The sequence below is a fragment of the Trachemys scripta genome, chromosome 15 (genome assembly GCF_013100865.1).
Source record: "Trachemys scripta elegans isolate TJP31775 chromosome 15, CAS_Tse_1.0, whole genome shotgun sequence".
Lineage (NCBI taxonomy): Eukaryota > Metazoa > Chordata > Testudines > Emydidae > Trachemys > Trachemys scripta.
Genome location: NC_048312.1, coordinates 8,882,954 through 8,906,088, shown reverse-complemented (window position 1 = coordinate 8,906,088; position 23,135 = coordinate 8,882,954). Strand labels below are relative to the sequence as shown.

Genomic DNA, 23,135 nt, shown 5'->3' with positions numbered 1-23,135 from the left:
CTATATTATCTCGGCTTATTGTTGTCGTAATTCTTGTGTGTTTTTACTCTTCTGCGGTAAATGTGAGGGTATTGCGGACATTTTTGACTTTGAATAAGGGGTCATCAGCCTGGAAACGTTGAGAAAAACCTTGCATTAGTGCAAAGAGTTTGCCCTTTATTTGCTTTCTGAAGAACCGTGGTGCAGGGCAGGGCCTGTGGCTTTAGCTGTACCACGTTCCCAATCCCTTGGACTTGGGGAATCCAGTGCTAACCATGAGTGTGATTATGCAAAACAGACTTAGAGAGCCTAAGGGCGAAGGGGGGATTTAAAGGACCATGTGATCTGTGTTGAACACCTTAAACGGGGCAAGGCGAATGGAAGGGAGATTGACACAAATCAGCGCTGAATCTGTAACATTTTAACGCGGCAGCAAACTTTAATAAAAGGGCGAGTTGGAATTGCTGACAGTGTGTAACTCTCCTGGACTGCTAATTCATTAAACACAGCCACTGCCTGCAATTGGGGTCGCAGGAGAAATGAATCTGGCTGGGTGCTTTGCATTGACATTAGAAAATTGGGCCCTTTTGTAGATAATCAAGCACATCCATTCTAGGTGTTGGGTTTAATGGATGATTCTGCATAAAAGGAAAGTGACTAGCTGCTAATTGTTTTGAATTGTGAGTCCTTTGAATTCACTGTGAGCTGCAGAACTCCAGGTGCCTGACTTTTAAAGATTACATGCCCTGGGCACTACTCAGAGGTAAAGCAATTACTTTGGCGAGGTAATTCTTTATAACTCATAAACACCTAGATATGCATGATGCTGTGTGGAACTGTATAAAGGGAGAGGCCAAGAGTTTAAAAAATGTGCATGCCTACCTTGAGACGACCTAAAGGGACTTGGGTTTCAGGGGGCAGGCGCGTAAGCACTTCCTGAAAACTCTTGACCCTCTTTAAGTCCTCTCCAGTTGTGCACTCAACATAACTAGTCACTTTGGAGAAACTTGGCCAAAATCCCCACCCGAATTGCTTAGGCTTTAGGTTAAGACGACAATACCAGGGAGTGGGAAGACCAAGATGAGGACCACAGGATCATGCAGTCACTTACGGGAGTAAGCTTTTTCTCATCAGTGTTGGGGAAGATGTAGCTTGTTGGGTGGGGTTTTGAGCACATTGGGTTGGATTGGTTTGGGGGCAGGGTGGGTTGGTTCGTTGTCTTTGTTTCACAGTCTGGTTAGCTGGATAACTGAAACATTATACTGATGATCTGAGAAGGGACTGGAGAGAAGACAGAGTGCTGTCATGGCCTGACTGCTCAGGAAGGTTGTTCCAATCCTAGGGATCACTCTTTCAGTGTACTTGCTGGGTGCACAGTGGAAGGTATAAATGCAGTGCTTGGATTTTTGCAGCAGGAGGGCAGGAAGAGCTGGACTGTCCCTGGAACAGTGTCATTTGTTGGAAGTGCCATGACCCCATGATTCAAACAGCACTGAGTGACAATACTGCCTGTCCAGCTTGCTTGGGGCTGCTGGGGGTCACTGAACTGTCCAGTGCTTGGTGCTGAAAAGAATGTGAAGAACAATGTGAGTTTAAATGTGCCCTTGAGAGCAAATGGTAACAATGAACTGGAAGCAGCTGAGCATGACGGCTTGGCTTCAGTTCTTAGTTTGTGGTTTCACTTTGTCTGTGTTCTGCAGTTCATGCCCCAATACGCGAATATTCATTCCTGCCCAAAACCTGGCTTTGGTTTTGCTATGAACCTTCGTAATGGCACGTGCTTGTTCAAAACAGGTGTGGATCAAACGGAGGTCAAGTCCGACTCCAGATGACTAAATAACACACTTCTTCCACGTGTAGCTCTGTTAATATCCATGTGATGGCTGGGATGTGCTTCTCTTTTGGGGGATCCCATGTAGAATAACGTGAGGACACATTTTAATGGTAAAAAATGTAAATAAACAATCAACCTTTTTTTTAAAATAGAAGGCCCGGCAGGCTGCCAGCCTAGCGCTGTGAACTGAGATCACTCGTCAGCTGCTGGGGAGTGCAGTAGTACAGCCTCTAGAGGAGGGAACAGAACATGTGTGGGATTCTACGTGCGCATACATATGAATCAAATCAGTCTTGCAATTGGCGCACTAGTAACACACAGGACAAGGGTTTGGGTTGTGTTTATTCAGTGCCCCTCTTCCGCCGCAGCTGCTCTGAATAGGGATCTCCCAGATCCTCCTTCAGGCAGCTACCAGGAGATTCAGCCTCTCCCCCCACTTCCCAGGGCTGCCTTTCTCGGGTGTGCATTTAACTCCCTTGGGGGCTCAGTACCAGGGAGAGGTTGACAAACTGAAGGTAACTCAGTGTAGAGCAAAACAAATGTGTGTGACAGACCCAGACCAGTTGGGTGCAGGAGTCTGGTAGAAGGCAAATATACTGGCCACTGGATGAATAGTTTTCTGTTCCCTGAGTGACCAGAGCAGGGGCTGCCCTAGAGCAATCAGGAACCAGCTAGAACCAATTAAGACAGGCAGCTAATTAAGACACCTGGAGCCAATTAAGAGTTTCCTAGAATAAATTATGGCAGGCAGGCTAATCAGGACACCTGGATTAAAAAGGACTTCCCATCAGTTAGTGGGGGGCACGCAAGGAGCAGGGAGTGAGAAGGCACGCTGCTGGAGGACTGAGGAGTACAAGCATTATCAGGCTTCAGGAGGAAGGTCCTGCGGTGAGGATAAAGAAGGTGCTGGGGGGAGGCCATGGGGAAGTAGCCCAGGGAATTGTAGCGGTCACGCAGCTGATACAGGAGATGTTGTAGACAGCTGCTATCCACAGGGCCCTGGGCTGGAACCTGGTGTAGAGGGTGGGCCCGGGTTCTCCCCATCCCCCCAACTCCCTATCTGACACAGGAGGAGTTGACCTGGTCTGTGAGACACACCAGAAGGGCAGGTCTCATTTGGAAAGGGATCTGGCCGGTCCCCAACCCACCAAGTGGGACAACAGAGACTGTGGAGATTGTCCTCTGTTTCCCCATGCTGGCCAGTGATGAGGTTAGCTGAGTGAACGGCAGGTTTGAGCCTCTAGCAAAAGCGGCCAAACTGCGGGCTGCCGTGAACCGCTGAGGTTAGCGTAGGAAAGCGCAGGACCCATCAAGGCAGAGGAGGAACATTGTCACATTTGTAAGAGCTGGAGGCATTTGGATGCTGCGGTGGTGGATACGGTCTCAGAATCTGAATGAAGCAGATAGAAGAAGTCTAGACTGCGTGTTTAATTTGTTACACTAGTTCTTGATAATGAAAGGATTTACACACTGGTCCACACAGTGTTGAGATCTCTTATTGGCCACTGATTTTTAGGGTCTGCGTAGAGCTGTGTTAGTGGAGCGTGACTGGTCGGTTTCTGGCAGTGAAAGGTGTTCCCACCACATACTTTGTAGCGGTGGGCTCATAGAAGGAGGTCACAGAGTCAAACGTAGCCCCATGAAGCTGAGTTTCAAAAACAGTCCTGAACGTGAATGCCATTAGGTTGATGTAAAAAGCAACAAAGAGTCCCGATACATTAGGTTGATGGTTAGGAAGGAAATCACTGTTGATGCATGTAGCCCAATCACACCTCCCAGCTGAGATGTAGAGAGGCTACCAGTCAATTGCTGCAGAAAGCAGGGTTGCCGGGGAGCCAAGCATCTGTATTTTGATTCACGGAGGGGTGGAGGTGTAGTGGTGTCAGTAGAAAGATATCCAGTCCCAAGGGCGATCCAGCCAGCCGAGAGAGGCTGTTCCAGGGTGGGAGGGAAAATTTGAATCTGTATTTGGGGTGATAATGCGTCCCTGGATCATCCGTTAGAATTCAGAAGGAGGAAAACCAGGCACTTGTTTAAATGCCAAAGCAAGGGGTTAGTGCTCCACCCCAAACTGGAGTGTCTGCTTGCCCAAGTGTGTGGGTCCCCCCCTACTTACAGGTTGTGCCAGGCGAGAGAGAAGAACACACTGCTAGAGATTCTAGGCAATCAAGTTAGCCAGCTATTGTGTGACCTACTTTCTTTTTGGCTATAGCTGTGGTTCTTCAGGTGTGAGTGGATTCTAATTTTAGCCTTGTGGTTCATGGGGGAGTTGTATTTCTTCCCACCAGCGCATTGGGTAAGTGGCGCAGAGGAACCCCATTGTGTATGGGGGCATAGAATATCGGCTGGAGTTGTCTGCATCAAAGCTTTCCTCAGAATCCAGGCTCTCCTTTGACATTCACCTTAACACTATTGTGCGTCTCTTCCTCCCTGTGACCTACTTTACAAGTGTGATTTGAAAGGTTTCTCTGCATAAGAGAGATTTATGATCTTTGGTAAATTTGACCTGGGATCCCTTTCTTACTATATGCAATGTGCTGGACAAAATCGTATTCCGGAAACTTATGGCTGTGAAGATGGGATTAAAGAAGAAGGTAGAAAAGCACAGGATTTTGTTCTGAGAGAACTGGCTGCATTTGCTTTTTGGATGAGATTTTCAAAGGCATAAGTGGCAGTGAAGTGTACGGACGCCATTGACATTCATCTCGTGGCCATTTGTGCCTTTGAAAATCTCCACCTGTGTATATTGATCCGAGACCCTTTGTCATTCCATCCTCAGTGGGCGTTGGAAATTGCGCCTGCAGATTTTGCACCTGCCCCCTTTTGCGTACAAGCCCAAGACATGGCATAGCTGTGCTGTGACTACCCAGACTGTGCATACAGATGTGGGCCTTGTGACCACACAAGGGTGTCCCGTGGCCAGGTGCAGTTTTAGGGCATGTCTGTGCAGCAAACCAGGGTGTGACTCTCCGCTTGCTACACAGGAACAGCTTACCGTGCTCCAGGGCTTTCAGCACCCTGCAGTGAACATTCATATACAGCAGGCTGAGGGCTGTGGATTCACACCCTGGTTTGCTCTGCAGCAACCCGCCATGTAGAGAAGGCTCTAAATAGAAGCACGTTTGAGATGTGGCCCAGCATTTTTGCTGCTACCTGAGGACCAAAGCACGACTGCACCAAGGGTGAAATTTTCAGAGTTACCCAAGTCCCATTTTCAAAAGTGACGGAGGCACGTGGGAGCCTGAGTCACATACAAGTACTTTTTGAAAATGTTACTCCGGGTCTATTTGCAAACTGTCCTTGGAACCCTCCTCTTGATTTGACATTTGCTGCTTGATGCTCTGTAGGATTCTGCTAAGGACACGCAGGGCCATGGCAATCACAGCCACCTAAGGTATGTTCATTTCACACAGTAGTATTCCCTGCTCCTTGGGCTCACTGCCAGGAGACCAGGCCTGAGTTAACCAATAGAATCTGCTTCTCTAGCCGTTGTCAAGTGCTGCCAGAGGTTGGCGTACGGCCGGTAATTATGTAAGAGGAAAATGGGTGAACACTTGAATTTAACTGTGCATGTGACCTTCAGTCTCCCCTGTGGGAGAGAAGGATGAATACAGCTTGGGCTGACACCTCTGAGGTGGTAGGAATCTCCTTAGAGTTTGTAATTAGTCTTCATGGGCTGCATTATTGTCTCAAGGCAGCCTCCCCTGTCATTTTCACATTAAATCCCCATAACCAGGGCACATGCATTGGGTGTATTGTTGTTAATGTTTTTATTCCACAAGGCTGTTCTGTGGAGATTCCCCACTCCTCCCTCCCCCCCCGCTTATATATTTCTCTGACATTGCTGACAATTTGCCTTGACATTTCTGGCGCTGAGTAACTCTGGTTTTAAGCAAAAATTCCAGGTCTCCTGTTCAGAGCGGGGTGGTTTTTTTTTTTTTCCCCCCTGATTTACTTTTTGAATAGAACTCATCACACTTTTGGTTTTGTTCATATCTCATTTGTCAGAGTGCCCGGGCGGATGCTCTCCGGCTCCAGTCATCAATCCCTCCCATGCTGCCTCTGCCCGGACAGGGGAATGCACCGTTTGTGGCCGTTAACTCTGCTCTCTGAATTCCCCATCACTGTACACGAACACAGAGTCACTTACAGCCCGTTGTCAGTGCATGCCCATGTGTATGTTTCCATGATTTCCAGCATGTCTCTCTCTGTTCATGGAGAGAAATCACTGGCTCAGAGGAACTGCTCATGGGAAAGGGGAACCTCTAACTGGTAGGACACTGGGTTGGAATGTAGCCCAGGGTGGTGGTAACGTATCATGTGAAATAAGTGTGGTGGGTCTCTGTCCTGTTCCCATATTCCAGTCTATGGCATGCTGTCCAGCGTGGCAATTTTCAGACTGCCTATTACTGACAGGAGAGGCTCAGGATTTGGATAGCTCAGTCTCCACAGCCCCTCCCTTCAAGCAAGATCTCACGCCTTTCAAAAAAACATACGTTCTAGTTCAATTGCAAGATATGAGCTTCATGCAGAAATTGCTGGGGGCAATTCCCTGGCCTGTGCTATGTGGCTTGATGGTCCCGTCTGGCCTAAAGTTCTTTGAAGCTGTGAATCCTCTAATCCTTCAAAGGCCATATCTGCACTGGAGAGAGAGAGAGAGAGGTTTCAAAATAGTTTCCAAACCTGGCTAATATCTATAAATTGGTTTTGGATGCAGTTTGGTGGAGCAGGCCAGGCCCTTACTGGAACACCGGCTTTCTGCCGGGTGAAGCAGTGACTGGCTGTGTGGACATTTTAAATGACCCTCTCTAGAGATGAGTAAGGCAGCTCAAACCTTGCTGAGAACTGCTGCTCCAGGCGGCCTGAAGGCTCTGGAAAGCATCCACCTTCGAAAGGACTTCGCTGCAACAGGAGAGCTAGAACTTACGTCTCAGTAGCCCCAAGACACAAACCAGGTCAGGGCCCCATTGTGCTAGGTCCTACCCCCGCTCTGTAACGCTCACTCCCATGTTCTCCTCCCCCATTACTGCCTCCTTCCCACCTCCACGTTCCCCTCCCCCATTTCCCCCCCTCCCCTTTCTTCCTGAAATCCTCTGTAGAGCTGCTTGTGTGTGTAAGGAGGGAGCTACATTTACAGCACATCTCTGGGCAGCCATATACCTGCATCTCCTTCAGCTATTTCTTCCCTCTCTTGGGGCTCGGCTATTTTACCCCATGGTTGGTTCATATCTGGGGCGGAAAAGCTGCTGACTGAACTGGGGCTCTCGTTAACGCCAGGCACCTTTCTCCACTTAGCTCAGTGCACTGTGAGGCTCAAACTCTGGCTTTCCTGGCGTTGCAGGGCTATAACTGAGATTCAGCCCAGAGACTTGATGGCTTTTATCCCTCTCCTCTGAGACAGCCAGTCTCTGATCTGAGTGTCAGAGCTGTCCTTTGAAACACGGGCACATCCGCTTTCCTTTCAAGTGTTGAGCTCATCACTTCTCTCTTTTGGAGAGGAAAAGTTAATGTCAAGATGCTCACTGCCGCTTTTTATGTTCAGCGCCACTGCTGTGGGACCGTGATTAACCACCGTGTCACTCGGGTTTGGATGTAAATCCCTTCGTTCTCCATCGCAGGTGCGGGTGCTGATGGGTTGTGGCACTGCTTGGCCTTCCAGGCTTTGCTGTCAGGCTTTTGAAAAACGGAGTTGGATGCAGAGCAGCCAGTGGAAGCCGGCAACAATGTCTATTTGGCTCTTGGGATTGTGTCTGTGGAAATCAATAAGATTAAATTTTAATTTGTTTTCTGTCTCAGTGCTTGTTCCTTCAGAAGGGCACTGCTATGTATTTATAGATACAACAGTGTGGTGGAAAATTGAAATTCAAAGGATTTTTTTATACTTTTTTTTTTTTTTTTTTTTTTAAATCCTACTGCTCTTATGTCTGTATGGAATGTATTTCCCTGTCTATCCATTTGCCCTCATAAAGAATGTTCAGCATTGCTGGTTCTTCCAGAAATAAATGAATAAATAAACAAAAGATTTTAATGTTCCCAAGTAGAATCTAGCCTCTTGTTATCTATTTAGTTTCTCTGTTGCAACAGGCTTAATCCTCTTGCCCTTTAAAGACATGGGGTGTGATTTTGATCCCATAGTGGTTTTACACCAGTGTAACTGTGACTTCAGTTTTCAGGGTAGCAGCCGTGTTAGTCTGTATCCTCAAAAAGAACAGGAGTACTTGTGGCACCTTAGAGACTAACAAATTTATTAGAGCATAAGCTTTCGTGGGCTACAACCCACTTCTTCAGATGCAGTGGACTTATTCCTGATTTATACTGGCCACTATAAATCAGGGCTACAGTGTCAATGTGAAAACCCTGTGTTAAATAAATCTGTATCAGTAGAACACCTTTTGAATAGGGCTGTCGATTAATCGCAGTTAACTCATGCGATTAACTCAAAGTTAATCGTGTTTAAAAAAAATTAATCGCTATTAATTGCAGTTTTAATCACACTGTTAAACAATAGAATACCAATTAAATATTTTGGATGTTTTTCTACATTTTTATATACATTGTATTCTGTGTTGTAATTGAAATCAAAGTGTATATTATTTTTATTACAAATATTTGCACTGTAAAATAAACAAAAGAAATAGTATTTTTCAATTCACCTCATACAAGTACTGTAGTGCAATCTTTGTCATGAAAGTGCAACTTGCAAATGTACATTTTTGTTGTTGTTACATAACTGCACTCAAAAACAAAACCATGTAAAACAGAGCAAGTCCACTCAGTCCTACTTCTTCTTCAGCCAATTGCTAAGACAAACAAGTTTGTTTACATTTACAGGAGATTATGCTGCACTCTTCTTACTTACAGTGTCACCTGAAAGTGAGAACAGGCATTTGCATGGCACTTTTGTAGCCGGCATTCCAAGGTATTTGTTTGTCAGATATGCTAAATATTCATATGTCCCTTCTCTGGAACGGTGACCGAAGCATGGACATCTTCCATGCTGTTGACACTCGTTTAAAAAAAATGTGTTCATTAAATTTGTGACTGAACTCCTTAGGGGAGAATTGTATGTCTCCTGCTCTGTTTTACCTGCATTCTGGCACATATTTCATGTTATACCAGTCTCGGATGTTGTTCATTTTAAGAACACTGCAGATTTGACAAAACACAAAGAAGGCACCAATGTGAGATTTCTAAATCTAGCTACAGCACTCAACCCAAGGTTTAAGAATCTGAAGTGCCTTCCAAAATCTGAGAGGGACGAGGTCTGGAGCATGCTTTCATAAGTCTTAAAAGAGCAACATTCTGATGCGGGATCTACAGAACTCGACCCACCAAAAAAGAAAATCAACCTTCTGCTGGAGGCATCTGACTCAGATGATGAAAATGAACATGCGTTGGACCACACTGCTTTGGATTGCTATCAAGCAGAACCCGTCATCAGCATGGACGCAGGTCCTCTGGAATGGTGGTTGAAGCATGAAGGGACATGTGAATCTCTGTGGTTTGAGCTTTGGCCTACTAAACTCAGGGTTGTGAGTTCAATCCTTGAGGGGGCCATTTAGGGATCTGGGGCAAAAAAAAAAAAAAAAAAATCTGTCAGGGACAGTACTTGATCCTGCTGTGAAGGCGGGGACTAGACTCAATGACCTTGAAAGGTCCCTTCCAGTTCTATGAGATAGGTATATCTCCATATAATAAAGATCCTTTTATTGTTTAACAGCGTGATTAATTGCAATTAATTTTTTTAATCACTTGACAGCCCTACTTTTGAACATTAAAGCTGAAAGAATTTTAAAAATCTAATTTACTTAACATCATTTATTGATGTATTTATTTTATTTTTTGAGCTCTGCTTATTTGGACCACTAAACAAAAAAAGACTGGTTTCACTTTTGTTTCTGGTCACTTTCACTCTCAGGTTCTGATGTGCTAGACAATTAAGCCAGGTTTGCCTTTCAGATGTTACAGTGGGACAGTTTAAACAGGAAAAAAAAAAATCTTTTTATTGACATTTAAAAATATGCGGTAAGCATCGCTTTAGCATTACAGATGTGTTGCAAACAGACAAAATTCAATCATCTGAAGTTCCCAGCACCTTGGAACCCTTTTGTTTTCCATCAGAGATTTAAAGCAAAATAGACTTTTGCCCTCTATCTATTTATTATCTTCCTCAGGGATCAGAAGTTCCATGTAAGTGTGGGATTTTCTCTGTCCACTGAGAGTCATCCAGACCAAGTGATGCTGTATCCTAGGCTTTCAGAGGGGCTGGAAATAACTGCAGTAAGTGTGGTAACACCCAGAAAGCTCTGAGGAGAGGAGCGTAAGCCGTACTATACGGTGCTTCTGACAAATAGATGCTTTCCTATAATTGTGCTGATGACTAGACTTTATTATCACTTTCAAAGCCCTCCTTAGCCTTTTAGTTTTTCATGTTAAAGTGCGTTCTGAATGGGAGATAACTTTGAAGTCTGCTGGCTAGGATATTTATATGTAATTCCACACCCCCACCAAAGGTCTGCACCTCTGTCACTTGGTGTGATGGAGTATGACACACTCAGCCGCAGAAACCCACTTAAAATGACTAGCAAAAGCAAGTACTCGGAGACGAGAGAGGAACAGAAATGAGTCGGTCAGTCACGCTCTGCACAGGAAATGTTGGGAGGATTATTAATACACATCTCCAATATGACCCATTTCCCCAGTTTTCTTATTATGCTTGATGAGTCATTTGCAAACCGAGTTGGTTGTCTGCAGCACAGCCCACTGCAGATACTACCTGCTAGGTAGAATTTCAGTAACATTCTTTCAAACTTTCCAATTGTGCTTTTGTTGCTAGAATAGCAGCGCAGAATTCACAGTGCCTGCGATGCCTAGTTCAGGGAGTTCCCATAGGGAATGGTGGACACGCTCTTGAAAAGTTTTATTCTCGGATCTTCAACTGTGGGACCAATTGATGGCCGTGTGAATTCCATACATTGCACATCCCTTTGTTTCACGAGAGTGCTCGCATCACTGAGGTGACAGGAAAAATAACCCCCTAGCCGTATCAGTGCGATAGGGATTTCTTGATTCATGGAAGGGAATTACGTCTCTCCTCTAACTCCACCCCGGTGACTGAGATCAGACAGAAGGCTCTGACTAACAGACCCTGGATTCAACTTTTGAGGACATTGGACCAATACTGAGGCCTGGTCAAATTGACTCAGTTACGTCACTCAGTGGTATGAAAAATCCACACCCCTGAATGACGTAGTTAAGCTGACCTAAGGTCTCACGTAGGCAGTGCTAAGTTGACGAACAAATTCTTCCAGCTAAGAGTCCTGTGGCACCTTTATAGACAGACGTATTGGAGCATGAGCTTGCATCCAACGAAGTGGTATTCACCCATGAAAGCTCATGCTCCATACGTGTGTTAGTCTATAAGGTGCCACAGGACTCTTAGTCTGGATCTGTAAAAGCAGCAAACACGGCTACCCCTCTGATACTCTTCCAGCGAGTGCCTCTTGGGGAGGTGGATTACCTACACCGATGGGAGAGCCCTTCCTGTCATCTACACCGAAACACTGCAGTGTTTCGAGTGTAGACAAGCCCCTGAGCTAGAGAGAAGATTACGACCTGCTGAATTGGCACTACACCATCCTGCAGAACCCAAGGTTTTCCTGGGAGGTTTCCAATTCAAGTTTGGGCCATGCCAAACCCTGCTTAGCTTGTAAGCTGTGCCAAAATGCCATGGTGGTCTGACTCCAGATGAAATGCACCTGGAGTTGGGAGAAAATAAAAGGCTCTCTTGGTGTCTAGAAATTAAAACCTTTCAGATGGGGGCCAGTATTGATAAGCGGCAGTCCCGTCCCAGCTATCTTTTAATCTTAATGCAAAAGACCGCATATGCAAGAGAGATCTTTACATTTGACGTAATGAAACTGATTGATTATTTCTGTCTTTTGCCGGATATAGGAGTTTGATTCTGATCTGAGGTTTACACCAATCTGACTGCATTGCCTTCAGTGGAGTAACTTCTTATTTGCACCATTGTAACTGAGATCAGAGTCTGTCCTGCTGCTTTAATATACAAATCTTGCTACCCAGTGTGTGGTGGTGAATTCATGATCTAAATGGCCAGGCCAGAACGTAGTCACGCAGTGAACGTTTCCAGCACTGCTCTGGGTATTCTCCTGCCACTTTAAGAGATTTGTTTGTCTCAGTGCAGGACATGCCTGATCCTGAATGAGAATGCTTACATTCTTAGGCATGGCCTGGTTTTGAGTGCTGCATTTGCTGTCTATGAAATGCTATAAATAACCCTGAGAGCATGGTTCAGCGCTGGCGGCTGTGAGTGTATATGGAACGATGGTTGGAAAAATTCCAGGAAAACGCCCCCTTCTAATTCCAGAATCCGCTTTCTCAAAGTAACTTCATATTTCCTCATCTTTGGCTTTTGTTTTTACACACCCACACACACACACACACACACACACACACCCCAAACTCACTAACCCCTCTGATACATTGGGAGGTTTGGGAGTCAGAGGATGCTGTGTTGGATTGTGATCCCTACAAGACGCTCTCATTGCCTGTAAATTGCTCTAATGGACCCTTTTTTCTCCTCTCCCAGGCCAAGTTTCAGCAAAGGGAAAACCAGGTTTGTGTTCCTAGATTGAGGGTCCCACTGAAAACCTTTGCCATGAATATTTCTAGACCTGCATGGAGATTGTCATGGCCCTCACGGAGTTTCTTGTGTACGATATCACCATTGTTTTCAGGAGCGGGTTTAAGGGGCATAATCCTGATATTGGCAGGGGTGCCCCATCCAGCAGAGAATCTGAGAAACAAAGGGTTAAATTGGGGCTCGCCAGCCCAGCATCCAGCAGGGGACAATGGGGATGTAGGAGTCCTTGGAGGTATCAGGCATCAAGCCTCCAGGAGCCATGGTTGTGCTCAGAGGATGTACAGGCCAGTGGGAATCGGGGGAGGGGATCGATCATCCTTCCCCCTTGGAAGATGCCAAATAGATGCGGGTGTTGATGCTGGTGCTGATGCAGCCAGAGCAAGGACTGTGACTGCGGCCAGCACCTTAGATGGGGTCTAAGGAGAATATTTTTGTGCTCTGTCACTGCTCCTCGCGCCCCCTAGGGTGAAGGAGAGTCTAGCCCATAGAGAGGGAAATCAAGGAGTCCATCCGGGATGTGAAGTCTGGGAAGGCAGAGTGGGGAAGCTAGGGGCAGAGTTTCAGAGGAGGCCCATCTTCTGGGACGTAGCTGGAAATGTGAATGGATCTCGGTGCCGATCTGTGTTAATACACCCCAGCTTATTTGTGGTATGTCTGGCCCCAGCAGCAGCCCAAGACATGATGCCATGTGGAACGGGACACAGCGGGGAGATGCAAAGCAAACCGTGAAGCATGCCTGGAGCTTCTCAGGCTCACGAGCATGGATGGACGCCTTTGGCGATGCCAGTTCACAGCACCGGGAGGTGAAAAGGAAACTGCTCGCTGCGCCAGGCGTAACTCAGTGGGTTTTTAGCTCTCTGTTGTTTGTAACGCCCCGTTAGAGCCGTGACATGACAAGTCTGTCCCACCCCTAATGGGAAATAACCATGCCCACCCCCTGGTGACTGTGACATGGCAGAATTAGGCCTCTTTCTGGTATACTCCGGGAAGCAGCTGGTGATAAATTCTGCGCAGTCGTCGTGCTGGTTCAGCTGCACAAGGGAGAGCAGGCCGTGATCACCATGCATTGTAGAGCCCTGCTCTGCAGGAGGCATGTGTGCACCAGGGTACCAGGGGGTGGAGCGGGGCAGGGCAGGTAGATGTGCAGCTACTTGGCTCTGTTGACAAATGGGATCTACGCTACGTAGGGATCGATTGTCCTGTCACGTGGGCCAGAATCACCAGTGTCGTAACCGAAGGGGTCAAGAGGGATCCCCTAATGTGGGTAAGGCATTAGACTGGCAGTCAGGAGAGCTGGATTCTATTTCCAGCTCTGCTACTGGGCAGCCTTGGGCGGGTCACTCCCCTGCTCTGTGCCTTTGTTTATCATACGACCCCTTGTCTACCTAGACTGTAAACACTTTGGGGCAGGGACTGTCCCTGTGAGCCCTGGTCTCCGTTTGGGCCTCCCGGTGCTACCGTAAAACCCATAAATCATTTGCTCATCCCTGTATCTGGAGACCCCTAAACCCCCATGGGAAGAGTTAATGCTTTGCCTTGTACTATGTCCAATCGCACCTCTCAATGTGCGCTTCCTAAAAGCGGCCCAGAGGAGGCTTCTCCACAGCCCTAGCAAGCTTACATGGTGCTAAATCCGGAGTCACTCCACTCAGGTAGAATGGCTGTGGTGTAAAAGGGAGCAGAATTCGGCCCCCAAGGTGCTAGCTCCTGTGTTGCAAATGACTCCGTTCAGAGGCTGAGCCACTGATAGATGGTGTGTCAGGAATCTGTACTGAATCTGGAAAAGGGGCCATTAACTGCTTGCTGAGGAACAGTGGAGGGAGTATAAAACCAGTGGGATTGTCATTCATCACACTAAGAACAATGCCTAGATTGGCTTGTTAATGTCTTGGTGACGGCGCAGTTAAATAACACACATTCAGAACTCAGGGCTGGCTGATGGAGTGTGGGGATGGACGCGCTGTAGGTTTGATCATTATGGGCTCAGTATGTTCCTGATGAAATCAATAGGGGAAAAAATCCCATTGACTTCCCAGGGAAGTAACGTTGAGCCCTCAGTGGAATCCTGATGCCCGTTAAGTGCCCACAGAAGGGCACAGAAGCAGTGGAACTGGCACCCTTTTGCCACAAAGACCCTGCTAATGCGGAGGAGCTCTAAGCCTCCTTTGCACACTGCCCCTTCGCCTGCCTTCCTGGACCAGGCTCTTTGCCCCTGAGCCTGCAGAACGGGAGCGTGTTCTCTTGATGCTGTTTGTCCTTCAGCAAAAGTCTTTTATTAGGAGTGTGGGGAAACTTTGGCTAGCTAATATATGTCATTAACATCTCTGCCACCCAGCTCTTGCCTCAGTCTGTGTGGCCTTTTAAATAGCTTGTTACAGTTGTATTACGATCTGATAAATGCAGCAAGGAGCGTCCGCAATTACATTGTGTGTCAGGTGTTAATCAGGCAGCTTTCGTGATCGAGGCATTGCTTTGTGTCTGTACAGCAAGATGCCGTGCCCAGAATACTTTCCCCAGCGCTGTTTCATTCTGGAGATGTGGATGTTTAATCAGTTAACGCAAGAGGAATGATGTCACTCTCTTCGATTCCCAACACCGTTCTCCCTGCAGTGTTTTGCTTCCGGTCGTCTCATTCACTTGTCTAAATATGACAAGTGTGGCAGCCAAACACATTCAGCTTGATTCTGAGTTAATCTCATCATACACACAGGCCTTCAGCAACATCCGCCTATATAGGCGGCGTCTGATTGTGCCAGGACATCTTGCTTTTGTGCACCAGGATCTGTGATAATGGGCCTTCGCAGTGAAAGACTGCCTCTAGTTTTGTGGGCACCATCTTGTGCCCGCAATTAATTGCGCCTGTGGTTAATCGGCGTGACGTTTTGTACCAGGCGTGCGCCAGAGTCCGTGTTGGTAAGCCATTAGGTGGATGCCTAAGGAGAAATGAGTGCACACTTGTGCACCGCTCGCTAAATGCCTGCGTTGCATAGCATGCTGTTCGGGATTTTTCAAAGCACTCCGAGTTGGCCTAACTCTGCTCCTATTGATAATCTCACCCACTGTTTTTAAGCATTCATACGTTTTTTTAATACCGCTGCATCAATATTCTCCAAGATCCTAGTGTTTTATAGATCTCCCAGAGACCTGAAAATTCTAGGCTCATTGGGGTTAAACTTCTAAATGTTTAATATTGACAAGTCCGGGGACAGGCTTAACTCATACAAATTAGTGAGGATGAATGCACAGCCATGGAGAAACATATAGTCCTTAGCATGCAGAACTAACACGTGGTGACCTTTGTCAGACGGGTGCCCAGGCCTCAAAGTGTGCAGCTCATTAAGGGCATTGATCGACTCCAGTTGGCTTTTGTTGACTGGTTTGTATTAGTTACAGACCTGAGGCTTGTTTAACTTCAACTTCCTCCCTTCTTTTTTAAAAAAAAGAAAGAAAACCAGAAATTAAATGCAGTATTAAAAGCTGTCAGTTGGGGTGAACTGCTTTTAAGGTTGAATCCTTGCATGTAAACATTACATGACGGTCTTTTGAATTATGTCATCACCTAGACTTTCTCAGACATTAGTATAATGGTTTAGTTTTTGGAACTTTAGATACACATGTATCTAAAATGTATGCAGATGTAAAATCATGTAAACCAGTCTGTTCCAATGTCTGTGTGTAATGGGCAGAGTTAAGGTTGTTGTGTTCAACCAGAGCTTGAAGTGCAGCCATTGCAGTGATGTATTTTTGCATGATATTGTTCTGCTACCGCACTGGTGAAGCAAGTTTATAACTTTATAATGAGATGCTACATTTAATTTCACAGGTAGGGATCTATACAACTGCAATCTATGGAGCTGTGATAGCATTATATGAACAGTGCTGGCTACAGACTGGTGTGTTTTCCCTTCTTAATGAATCTAGCAGGAAATCTACAGTACAAGCCATTGTTTCCGAACGGAAGGGATCTTGCACGGAAAAGTCCCTTTTTTGGCAGTTGTCCCTTTTTATGAGTAGGGATGAACGTTTTTCTTATCACGCAGGCCATATGTTACATCCCGTTGATACAGTGCTTTACAAACGGCAGCATTTGTGTTCATGGAGACGTTCCCTGGCTGTGGTCCGTAGCTCACTCGCTGATGGCCCCATGGGGCTGACTCCTCCTTGTTTCCAGTTGTGAAATGTCAATGAAAGTAGCTAAAAATACCATATTATTGCATCAAGCTGCTTTCCCATGTAAGCAGTGGCCTGTGGGTGCCACAGGGGTATCGTAAGGTGCGAGGGCAAGTTGGATGATCTCTCTCTTCAGATGTGGTGCATTCTGCGGAAAGAGTGTGCGAACCGTGGTATTAGCGGGGATCCGAAGTCCTGGTCTGCCGTCACAGTGGTCTCGTAGAGCGGGGGAGCTTCTAGCTAGCAACCTGCTTTCGTTAACTCGGGAGCAGAGCGGCCGTACGTGGTTAAAGGAAAAGCCACTTAGAGAGGGCAGCCTTCTCCATCGTGTGTTCTTCAGCCTGATAGTTTGGCTTGTGTGGTTTCTTAGCTACCAGACTGACCCGTTAGTGGAGCTGATCTTTTAGCTTTCAGGGTAGAGCTTGTGCCTTTGGAGCCGAAGGATAAGAGTTCAAATCCTCCGCTTCCTCCCGGTGTAGCTGATGGGGCATGTCTGTCTCAAATAGCCAAGCCCGACAAGAGGAGTTTAAAGAAGCTCAGTGCACGAGAACAAATACCATTGCAATGTGTAAACAAGCAACTTTTTTTTTTTTTTTTGGATCAAACATGCTGTAATCTAAGTCCCATTTAAGGCAAATTTTTGCTTTGTCTTTTCATCAAATTCGTACATTCCAAGGCCAGAACGGCCCATTGTGATGATCTAGTATAACAGGGCCATGCTGGAGAGAGCGCCATTGCATTCCCAAATATATGTCGCAAGATACATTCTGGCAACTTCACAGATATCCAGGGACTAGCAGAATTCTCAGCACCGAGGCACTTCCTTAGAGATTTTGATGGGTGAAATGCAAGCCAATTAAGCTGCATCTCTTCACTGCTCGTTTTCCGTTTGTAGCTAATTGAATGGCCTCATTGGTAGCTGAAGTGATCTGGGGCTGATTGGAATATAGCCTGCCTTGGTGAGAACAGAAACCAAGTGGAGATAATACAACTGACCACTGGGTGGCTTCCATGTCTGCGAGATAAACCTAGCTCTGAATGCTGGCGCGGTCTATTTTGCAAATCTGTGGTGGGACAGATTGTTGGTCGTCACTTATAAAGCGCTATCGCGGCCCCACCGCCACCTCTGCTACAGACTTTGAAGCACCCCCTCCCTCTGTATGAAACGGTCCTGTATCAAATGACCCAAACAGAAGAGACTTGGAAAAACGGGGGAAATCAAATGGGTATCTCAGGGATTTAGCTGCCCAGACATGGCCCCCTGCCTGACAATCACAGCCTGTTGTTTTGGGCGGGGGGCCTAGAGTGAAATGTGGGCCTACATCTACCATGGCCCTAGACTAAGAGGCTTGATATCATGGTAAGGGGACCTCAAAGTGTGTCCAATGGCTCTCTGCCGGCTAGTGCTGTGTGCAGATTACAGGCCCCATTGATTCCCAGGCATCTCTGTGCCAGTCAGCAGGCAGACAGGTGTGAGCTGCAAATGCAGCAGCTACTGAATCATCTTCAGGGGACGCCCAAGAAGGAGCAAATTACAAAACTCTAGCCGGGCATGGTTCACCTTTGAGAGGAAAGTCTGTCTGGGCATTCAGAGAGTTGGCCTTGCTGAGCCCCATCCCAATACCATCACCAGCATGCAGCTCGTACACAGCATGTTTCATCAGTAAAGCTCAGAAGACTTCACAATGGAGGTCTGTTAGCCTCTTAGTTTTGAGTTTGGCGATTCCTCCTGGTCCCACCTATTGTAGGTAGACCTTTATACTGGGCTAAATATGCAAGAAAGAGGCGACCCAAAGAGACATGTATTTTTTGCAGCATGTTTCTCTTTGCCCTTTGCTGGAACTGCATTTATTTGTGTTTGCAAACAAACTCTCTCCTTCCTCTCTCCACCTGCTGGATCCGTCAGTGAATTCACTTATGCCATCACACACTATCCCTGTGAAGTGTCTCCACTGGGGGACCAGCGAGGGGAGACAATCCTTTGTTAACGAGGAGAGAGACAGAGAAAATGCTAGGTGAGCGTTATCGTTATCGTTAGGGGAAAAGGCTGTCCTTTCCAGAGACTGATGTTCCTGGTTCATCTCTGGAACAAGTACAGCCCAGGCAGGCGGCAATGCAATCTCCCCACACTGAATCCACTCACTGGCCTCGCCCCAGAGCTGGATGGACCACATCTGGGGATGGCAGGACAGTTCATTCTCTCCCATCTCTCTGGATTCTCTCTCTGTCTGTCCGTGGCCTGTCTGATCCCTGACCACATGGAGATTTGCCAGCCAGGGAGCCGGTTGCACTGGAGGTTTCTGTGATGTGGACACTGTTCTACTAAGAACAGGCCTGCTGCACCAACTCGGTTCACAGCGGCCACTCAATAGGCAAGGGACAATTGGAGGGGGAGGGGGAATGAGACCACACCAAGGCACCTTTGAAATCTCTGCATGTTTTCTTCACTTGGCAGGAGTCCCTCTCCCAGCCCCATCTGGACTGGCTGCATAGTTCACTAGCACCACGATTCCACTCCGTGCTTTCAGTTAGGGCTCTTCACACCTGTTGTTTTACTCGAGTTGCACCAGAGCCGTGAGCCAGGCTGTAGCTTGCAGCTGGTTTATTGGGTGGTAGTTCAAATGCAAACCAATGTGATGGCCCCCCGCTGGGCCAGACTAGCCTTTGAGTATCAGGGGGAGCCTGTGACTATTGGGGATGGGGGCGCTGGCCGCTCAGAGAGAGGGTGGAAATACCGGGACTGACTCTGCTCTCATCTCCCCCATTCCTGCTGGCGTAACACCACGGATTTCAGTGAGTTGCTCCTGACCTTACGCTGGGGTGAGTGAGGTCAGAAGCAGACCCCTGTTGCATCTGGAAATTTGAGACAGGGAAGGGGTTGCTATAAAATTCCAGGAGCCAAGTCTCACCTCTGCCCCCTGCCAGCTGTCTGCGTCTCCTCTGCGCATTGTTTGCGCATTAGCTTGGTGGAACTTATCCTTGCTTCGGCTGCTTTGGGGGTATTTTTCTCTTCCAGCATCCCCTGGAGCAGGAAGGGGTGGGCCAGGAATGTTTTATCTGTGTCTTTCAGCAGGCCACGGCTGTGGGGCTCTCACTGTGGCTGCCCTTGGGCTGTCTGTGTAGAAGAGCTCTCTTGCCCACAGACCCCTTGGGTGGGCGGTAGCTTTGCATCTTTGGGTTGGAGACTACATCACTAGGCATGGAGACTACACATATTCAGAACTTGGGCTTCACCTTGAGTGGGGCCTGGCCAGTCTCTGTGCCATGGAGAGAACAGTTCTTTACAGCTTCACAGCTACGAGGGAGGCAGTGTGGTCTAGCGGATAGAGCACTGGACTGGGGCTGGCGAGACCTGGGTTCTCTTCCTGGCTCTGCTGCTGGCTGACCTTGCCTAAATCATTTCACTGCTCCATGCCTCAGTTTCCCCACCTGTTAAATGGGGATCATGATATTGACCTCCATTGTGAAGTCTTCTGAGCTTTACTGATGAAACGTGCTGTGTACTAGCTGCTGGTGGTGGTGGCATTACTCTGCCTGGTGAGGAAGGCTTCTTTGCTGCATGATTCAGTTATATTGGGGTGATGTCAGCTGAGTTAGTTCCAAATCACAACAATGTGAGAGGAGAATCCACTCCATTGCACCCACACATCCTGCAGCGCGTGGAATAGTTTGAAACTCATCCTGGTTTGCTGGGCAAATTTTCATTGGTGGTTAGTGGACGTTTAGCAGGTTAGTGGATGACTGCAGACACGCGCTTCTTTTTTGATCCTGGGACCAAACCTGCAAAAGTGCTCACATGCAAATCAGCTCTTCTGTGTGGGTGTGCAAGGCCCTGGTATTTGCACACCTACGATCTGCATTTGCACTTTTGAGGCTCTGCCCTGGGATGATGTAGGGAATAGATAGTTGTAAATCTTGGGAAACATAATAAAGCCCTTGCATTTGCCGGATGAGAATGGAGGTGAGCTGTCAGCACGGCATGTGGGGGATTAGCAAGGCATCTCCCATCACAAAACATTGTAAGTGTATCCAGCTGTGTGCAGGCATCAGTGTGAGAGGGGCATGTGCTTTGCTGTCAGAGAGGGGCCGGTATCAGCCCCCTCGATCTAAATACCCCAAAGGTTGAAATCCTGATCCAAATTTGGCAAATAGCCTCTGTCTTTTTATAGTGCACTTAACGGAAACCCAGCCCTCGGGCTGCCCAGCCTTGGGAGTGTTTGAAATCCAAATCCCAACCTCGTGGCTCTAGCCCATCTCTAGCGCTTATTGGGATGAAGTGGTGAACGTGCTTCAAGAAGGATTCCCCCCCACTCCGCTGTGTTTTAAAACCCTGGGGGAGCTGCGCGCTGCCTGCGCTCCCCACGCTAAACCCTTCAAGGCAGCAGTGGAATTTTATCTCTCCCCCCCGCCCCCTCCTGCCCCCACCTTCTAACCCTCCTGAATGCTTAACATTCTCTGTTTTATTTAATATGTGTGTATAAAAATCCATCTCCCCAGCCCCTTATCCTGCCAGGTGTTCTGCTTTATGTGATCAGCGCTGGGTTACCTCAGCACTGTAAAGCAATCCAGACTTATCGGGCTGTTAGTACCAATCATTGAGAAGCCTGGCTTTGCTAGGGAGAGAGCTTTTGACTGGACATGTCATCTTTTATTTAGCTTCCCCCGCTCAGTGAACCCCTGGCTTTTTTCAGGCCTGTTTAATTAGTAACCACTGAGCACATGATGACACATGTTCCTGCTTTCCTAGTAAGTGCCAGGTAGTTTTGCCGGGAAGGGGGATGTGTCTTGTGCTGGAGAGGGGAGAGGGAAACTAGCAAGGGAAGGAGCTAAGGGCAGCTCAGATGGAATGATCACATGTTCGTGAGAGGATGAATCCTAGAAAGGGCATCTCTCTCTGTCTCTGTCTGCTCCCCCTCCCGCCCCCTCGTGCTGTGCTAGTGCTGAGGTAATTGTACAGAATCCAAACGCCTGAAAAGTGAAAGAGAATTCAGTTGCTGCCGAGAGCGGCCGAAGGGCTCCTAAATGAATAAGCCCTGAGGAGGAGGGGACTGCTTGGGCAGCATGGAGTAGGTGCTGGCGTCTGGATTGTTTTCTGCAGCTCCTCTAAGGACTATGCGCGTTAAACTTAGCCAGTGATGCCCTTTGCCTGCAGTGTTGTGTTGTGTTGCGGATCTGGGAGCTCTGCTGCTTTTAACCTTTTCTTTCCCCTGGCACCTTAGGGGGGAGGTGGGGATGGTTGAGTTTAGCAGCAGTTTAAAAAACAAAAGGTTTTGAAAAAGCAGGGAGAAAAATGAAGCATGGGACTGAAATTGTGATCGGCAAGAGAAATAACTTCTCTTCCTATCCCCTCCCCCTTCTTCTTTGCAGAAAAAAGCAGAAGCGGCCCACAGGATCCTGGAAGGACTGGGTCCCCAAGTGGAACTGGTAAGTCTCGTCTCACAACATGGGGATTTGGAGGGCAGCCAACTTTGGAGAGGTCTTGGGAGACCAGCGCACCATCCTATGTGTAAACCATAAGGAGGAAGTGTTCTGCTGGCCAGAATGTGTCACTGGTGTGCACCAAAGAGGAAGCAAAGCGGATAGGGTGAATAATCTCACTCTCTCACACACACACACACACACACACACACACACACCCCCCCCCCCCCCCCCATGTAGCTCTGTTCTGGGAGCCTTAGCCTGCTTCTGCCTCTGCCAAAGGGAGAACGATGGGAGGGACTTTCCCAAAACCTGATTGGTGCTTGACTCTGCAGTTGTGAATCTGTGACGCGAATGTTTTCCTCCACCACGTTCCTGGTACTATGCATTCAGTGGCTGGTGAACATCAGGATGAGCGATCTCATTGTGGGTTCCCCTCCCCAGCACAGTTATAATAGGAGAGCATGGTGGGAGGGGGGCAGGAGAAGTGTCAGAAGAGCATGTTCCAGGACTGCCCGTTCTAGATCGCAATGACCTGTCAGCAATAACTCTGTGAAGTTGTAAGAGTCCAATTTCCGTCTCTCTCCGCTGCCTGTCGTACTTCTGGGAGCCGTGAAAATTCAATCATCGTTGTTCATGGTTGCTGTCAAATTTCAGCTGTCCCCTCCCCTCTACCCAACACACCCTGCTCTGTCTCCAGCAAATGCCAGTGACGATATGATTCCTGAGCTGTAGGTGAAAACAGCTCATTGGGGGGCACTGTGTCGGAGCTTCCCAGGAGAACTCCCTCTACTCTATATAAAGGGAGCAGTTGGGTGGGGGGAGGATTGAGGGCCCAGTCCTGTATCGTGCTGAGCACCGTTAGCACCCACTGACTGCAGCCTTATACAGACAGGTACTTTTAGGTCAAGTGTCTGGTGGAATCTGCCAACTGAATAGCCCCTGGGAAGAGGGGGGTGGGGGATGAGCTGGCCTTGCCAGTTTTAATTCAGAAGTGTTTGGGATAGCATGGTAGTGTGTGTGTGTGTGTGTGTGTGTGTGTGTGTGTGTGTGTGTGTGTGTGTGTGT

The 23,135-nt window shown here is 47.6% G+C and overlaps 1 protein-coding gene across 11 annotated transcripts in view; it reads left to right on the top strand.

The window, feature by feature from the left end:
• Positions 1-23,135, top strand: part of NCOR2 (nuclear receptor corepressor 2) — a 391,355-nt gene that overhangs the window by 193,453 nt on the left and 174,767 nt on the right. For 9 of the 11 annotated variants that reach the window (XM_034791186.1, XM_034791190.1, XM_034791189.1 and 6 more), the window contains exon 7: positions 22,017-22,073. In XM_034791186.1, coding sequence (XP_034647077.1) covers positions 22,017-22,073 — 57 coding nt within the window. Of the gene's footprint in view, positions 1-21,576; positions 21,595-21,697; positions 21,716-22,016; positions 22,074-23,135 lie in introns of those variants that run through there. The other 2 variants (XM_034791195.1, XM_034791196.1) reach the window with 2 other exon arrangements.